Source organism: Chelonoidis abingdonii, chromosome 26, assembly GCF_003597395.2.
Source record: "Chelonoidis abingdonii isolate Lonesome George chromosome 26, CheloAbing_2.0, whole genome shotgun sequence".
NCBI classification, from domain to species: domain Eukaryota; kingdom Metazoa; phylum Chordata; order Testudines; family Testudinidae; genus Chelonoidis; species Chelonoidis abingdonii.
The window spans coordinates 3,463,307-3,468,957 of NC_133794.1; the positions used below are offsets into that span (position 1 = coordinate 3,463,307).

The 5,651-nt window shown below is 51.1% G+C and overlaps 1 protein-coding gene and 1 non-coding gene across 2 annotated transcripts; one reads left to right on the top strand and one right to left on the bottom strand.

Moving 5' to 3' along the window:
* Nucleotides 1–5,504, bottom strand: ELOF1 (elongation factor 1). The gene is made up of 4 exons (XM_032790192.2): nt 5,417–5,504; nt 4,677–4,792; nt 3,127–3,197; nt 1–1,927 (listed from the first exon to the last, which is right to left on the bottom strand). The coding sequence occupies exons 2-4, from the start codon at nt 4,790–4,792 to the stop codon at nt 1,863–1,865; spliced, it is 252 nt and encodes an 83-aa protein (XP_032646083.1). The 5' UTR covers nt 5,417–5,504; the 3' UTR covers nt 1–1,862.
* Nucleotides 2,884–3,047, top strand: LOC116830895 (U1 spliceosomal RNA). The gene has a single exon (XR_004375094.1). It is a non-coding gene; the product is annotated as a U1 spliceosomal RNA (small nuclear RNA).
* Nucleotides 5,505–5,651: the final 147 nt, after the last annotated feature.

Sequence of the window (5,651 nt, forward strand, 5' to 3'; positions counted from 1 at the left end):
TTCCCCCATAATGGCATTTATTAACGGGACATTCTACCACTGCAAACAATTTCTAAAGAACCCCCCTCCCAAAACAAAGCCCAAACAAACTCAGGACAGCTGCTCACTACACCCTTCTCTGCACCGCTACACAGGGAAAGGTGTCCAAAGCCAGCCTGGAACTCAGACCAGCTTAATCCCCAGCCCATGCAGCTTCCCAGGGCAGGGGCCTGTAAACCAATCAGTGTCCAGGAAGGAGCTCCAGGCACTGCTACCACCATTCAGGAAGATCCAAGGAAACCGCTTCATACAATATGAATTTCCTCAAGTTAAAAGCAGCAGGTAAAAACCAAGGGAGGCCAGGGAGGCTAATTTAGCCCATCAGCCCATCCTGTCTCCCTCCGATTCACGTGCCCCCTAGCAAACAATCCTCTGCCCATCCACCACAGGCCCCAAATCAGTTCAGCCAGGGATCTGCCTCCACCTTAAAACTCAGCGGCGCCAACGGCTGAGCGATTGCCTCCTGCGAGCCCCTGAGTAACTGCTGCATCAGAACACAGACGAATGTTTTAAATCTAAGAGAGAGGGACGTTATCCCAAAAATAAATCAGAGCAGGGACCTGCAAGCTGAAGCAGCAGAGGTTTTGCTCAGTCTAGCATCTGGACATTCAGAAGGTAAAACACACACTTGTCACCATGACCAGACTCAAGAAAGCGTAGTAACAAAAGCCATTATCTGATCCTCAGCCTTCCGTGCCACAGAGGTCTGTCTTCCTTGCCTTCACCCCCCACCCCAGCATCTCCTCCAGTTCTCCAGCACTGCAGCCTGATTCACGTCCCAACCTCCAGTACTGAAATGTTGCTGTATTTTGATTAAGAGACAAATGAGCAAATTTGAGCCCACTGCTGCAGGGGGACCTGTCCAAGAAAAGCAGCCATCTGTGTCCAGGATCGTCCCGTTTTCTGACAAGTGGCTCATTCAAACCAGTTTACCCAGCACTGGAGTATGTAACTCAAGCACAGCAGTGCCCCCCTTCAAGGTAAGTCAAAGTTAAACGTGTTGGATGGGGACTTTTCTGTGCCAATGAGTCTGCTGGAGAGAGCTAGCCAAAAACCATATCCAGAACTGGGACTGCAGGAGGGACGTTCTCCAGCATTTCATTGTTAATCTTACGTTTCTATCACACTTTGTGTCCAAAGATCTCAAAGCACTTTACAAAGGTCAGCGTTATTCACTCTGATTTAAAGGGAGAAACTGAGGTGCTAAGAGGGGAAGCGACTTCCCCAGGATCACCCTGGAAGCTGGTGGAAGTCACAGGAGAAGAACCCAGAACTCCAGACAACCTGCTGCCCTGCTCTAACCACTAGACAAAACTGCCTCTGCATCACCATTTCAACCGTTACTCAAAGCAGGGTGGAAGCCAAGATAAAGCCTATTCCAACAGGGATCCATCCAGCCTTGCACAAGAACACCGCTTGGCCAGACTAGGATTAGCAACGGACTTTTTCTTTTATTATTAACTGTTGCCAGTTAATCATGGTGACAAGTCGTTTCTTACCTTGTGAACTTTCAAACTGCTGGGCTGAGCAAAACAAAATGCTACTCTCCTCCGCCCCCCCTTAACTAGAGCAGCATTTCCAAATTGTCCCTTAACAGTGTCACACTGATGAAAAGTGCACGGGGCTAAATTGGCCTCAGGGTATTTCACAAAAAGGAACCAAAGCTATAAAAAGATCCTTGGATGGAAAAGCTAATAAAAAACCCAGCCACCTTCTCCAAAGCCCCCGATTGTCTCATGGTATGGAACTAGCACATTTTTTTCCACATACAAAATACTGTAATATCCAAAATTAGCACAAATGAGCTTCCTGCCCAGTTGCTGCTACTGGTTGGCCGCCTCACAAGCATCTATCCAATCACTGTACACGTCCACCGGTTCTGAAAGATCTGAGAGCATCAAAGGTCAAGGACAATGACACCAGAACACCACCACCACCTCCCCTGAACACGGAGTTCGTCTTGCACTGGGAGCTTAGGACATTTTTTTCGCACCTTTCCGACTCTTCTCCGCGACACCGGTCTGCTGGCCCTTTGGGACAGCACCGTGGGACAAACGCCACCGTCACTCTCTCCCGGCCTTGCACTTTTCATCCGCACATCTCAAAGCACCTTTGAGGGGAGGCAAATATCATTATCCCCCCCTTAGAGATGGGGAAACTGAGGCACCTACAGGGTGAAGTTAGCAGCCAGCCTTGCTAACATTTAATGCCCTGTCATACCAACCACGATTCTGACCCTGGTGTGGACATGGACTAAGAATATGCTATCCAAGCAATCGTCTCCTGCTGCTGCAGGATGATAAAGGCCAACACGTGAAAGCAAGATGGGAAGTTAATTCTATTTTTTTTAACATGTGCTTCTGGACGCAGCTCCTAACAACTACATGCACCACCCAAGTTTTGATCCTGTCAGTGACGCAAGGAAAAAGATTGGATGTTTTCCTAAAAGACCTGCTCTAGTTCAAACAAAACTATTTTGGGGAAGTCCTATGACCTGCATTATCCAGGTCAGACTAGACGGTCACAATGGTCCCCTCTGGCCTCGGAATCTATGAGCACGGCTGTGTGACTGTCAGTTATTTTAGCTGCTGTCTCTTTGCTTCCAGTTTCCATCCTGGGCTGGAACAGGAAGTGCCAAGGTACCACAAGAATCTGTGCTCTAGCCCAGTGGAAAGCACCGAACCCCAGGCAGGGATCTCAGAAGTTGGCCGCTGCTGACTACAACCAGAGCAGGTTCTAATTTTGCAGACGCTTGGATACTTCACGTCGGCAAAGTTTTGGGAGCTCAGCAAAACCTGAACTCCAAGACCTCTGTGGCTGAAACAGAACTGCACTGAAAATACATTTCCCTCCTGGTAGGGGAGATGCCATGATTGTGAAGGTGGTTTTCCCATGGTGAGGCTCATCCATTGCACTTGGGGTGTGCTGACCCCGGCAATTTCCCCAAATGCAGGAAACTCAACTGCATAATTTGTGGTAGTGGGGAACTGCGTTCATGCTTTCCCCTGGCATTTAAAAAAAATCATGGGAAAAAAATAACTACAGTAAAAGATCCCGTGCTTCAGTCATTAGAAGTGCAAAGGATACACGTTATGGGAGTCTGAAATTCTTCCAGACACACAGTACATGATATTACGCCAGTGTTCCGAGCCCGGTCCCTGGAACATAGAAAACAATATTCCAACAATAGCCAATATTTCCAAAGAGCAAACGAACAAGAGCAAGTGGTTAGAGAAATTGACTTTGCACCCACTGAAACAAAAGGCAGCATTAACAAATAAAGCATCACAACCCAAGAGCTACTAAGTTATTCACATTTTACTGACGCGGAAACGAGCGAGTGGAAGGGAAGCAACTTGCCCAACGTGATCACAAAGCAAGTTGGTTGCAAGAGGTGGAAAAAGAACCCAGGAGTCCTGACTCCTAGTCCTCTGCTTTAACCAATGGACCATGTTCCGTCTCAGGACTTACGAGAAGTTCAGAGAACTAAACACGTAGGCATTAGGCTAAAAGATAAACATAAGAAGGTGCAAACCATTTGCCTGCTCCAAAGGGTGAGGGGAAGGCATTTGAGATGGTACAAACCTGAGTTCTGGTGTGGTTCATTATACACTCAAATACAAGAAAACGGGATGTAGGTTAGGAAAAAAATTCCTAATAGGGAAATCTTGCTGCACTTTTATGGCCACGATGCAGGATATGCACAGCCAGGCTTCAGTATGACCTGCTGACGGGGAAAACAGCAAAAACCCAAATGCCCCGACTGTGTTGCTAAGTCTGTTGCTAACTTGCATCATTTAAAAGATAAGTTGCTTAATTACTGAAATGCTTGTACATGGCTCATCACAAACATTGGTTTGATTGGTGTGGCATAGCCTATGAGCCAGTCTAGCCCTGTATCCCACCCTCTACCTGGGCCAGATCAAAACAAATGAACCCCTTCTGCATGGCTTCCATCTCCAGTCGGAAGAGACCAAGTGGCCCAGCTTACCCAGTAGCATTCCCCTTCCTTACCATGCCAGATCCGACAAACAGGCTCATCAATCTACTGATGAAAAGTGCTATAATACCACCACCCCTGGCTCCTATCTAGCGCTTTTCATCCACAGATCTCAAAGCACTTTACAAAGGAGGTTGGTATTATTATTCCCATTTTACAGATGGGGAAACTGAGGCAGATGGAGGTTAAAGTGACATGCCCACAGTCACCAAGCAGACCAGTGGCAGAGTCAGAAATAAAACCAACATATCTGCAGTCCTGGCCCAGTTCTCTAGCCTCCCTATAAGAGCTAGGTACACCGCTACCTTGATATAACGCCACCCGATATAACACAAATTTGGATATAATGCGGTAAAGCAGTGCTCCGGGGGGGCGGGACGGGGGGGGGGGGCAGCCCTGTGCTCTCCGGTGGATCAAAGCAAGTTCAGTATAACACGGTTTCACCTACAATGTGGTAAGATTTTTTGGCTCCCAAAGACAGCGTTATATCAAGGTAGAGGTGTATTAATATCTGCCCTGTTTTGTCCCTTGCTGCCATACTGGATCAAGTGTACCCTAATGAGCACTAACACGGCAGCTCAGCTGGCTGCGCCCCCACCATTAGAGCCAGAGAGGCCTCTCCAGCCCCCCGACTCACATTTTGACGTCACAGGACTTCTCGTGGTTACAGAAGGGGCAGGTGAACTGCGTCTCCAGGGTGCCTGTCATCTTCTTCTTGGGCGGCGGCTTCCGCTTTGACTTCCTGCGGCCCATCTTTGTGTGTAAGGCACAGAGGAGAGGGAAAGCGTCAGTCCCCTAAGGGCCAGGGGGAGTCACACGTGCTGCCCTGTCTCCTTCACCCCCCACACCTCACCCACAGCTCTCGGGCGCCCAGGAATGACCACGTGGGGCTACAAGGAGATGGGGGCAGAGATGCTCTCTGGGTCTGGATTTAAACCCCACCCACACCCACAGCTAGGGGGGCATCATCCAGCATCGTGTAGGAACTGGGGGGCTAATAAACCCTCCCCCCCAACACAAACATAGAGCCAAGAAATCTAACACCCCCAGGGTGAGCCACGGCCTCTGCTTCCATCCAGAGCAGGGGAGCAAGAGCCCAGCTCCCCAGCGCAGAAACGTGGGCTCAACGCACCCCCCAGCTACGGGGCCCAGTACCCCCCCCAGGGGACAGGGTCCCTCCTAAGATACAGGGCCCCCCCCGGTACATGAGCCCCCCCCAGCTACGGGGCACAGGGGCCCAGCAACACCCAACCTGGGGACAGGGCCCCCCCCGCGGTACAGGAGCCCCCCCCCCAGGGGACAGGGCCCCCCCCCGCGGTACAGGAGCCCCCCCTCAGGGGACAGGGCCCCCCCCTCAGGGGACCGGACCCGCCTCACCGGTCTCCCGCCTCCCGGCCCGGCCGCGTTTCTAACCGCGACCGGCACTTCCTGCGCCGACCCGGAAGAGAAACACGCTCGCCCCGCCCACCCCGGGCCGAGCGCGCGGAACGGGGAATGATTGACAGCAGCGGCAGCAGGAAATGAGGTCAGAGAGCGGGGGGAGGGGGAGGCCGCCAGACCCGGAAGTGGCCGCTCGAGGCGCTGGGTGGTTCTGAGATGCGACAGTAGCGCG

What these genes read in the sequence shown, in the direction of transcription:
- ELOF1 (XM_032790192.2), bottom strand. Translation starts at nt 4,792, where the DNA reads ATGGGCCGCAGGAAGTCAAAGCGGAAGCCGCCGCCCAAGAAGAAGATG. An exon ending in AAGTCCTGTGACGTCAAAAT is followed by an intron (nt 3,198 to 4,676) that starts GTGAGTCGGGGG and finishes TCTATGTTCCAG; the next exon opens with GGACCGGGCTCGGAACACTG. An exon ending in ATTTCAGACTCCCATAACGT is followed by an intron (nt 1,928 to 3,126) that starts GTATCCTTTGCA and finishes TGATGCTCTCAG; the next exon opens with ATCTTTCAGAACCGGTGGAC.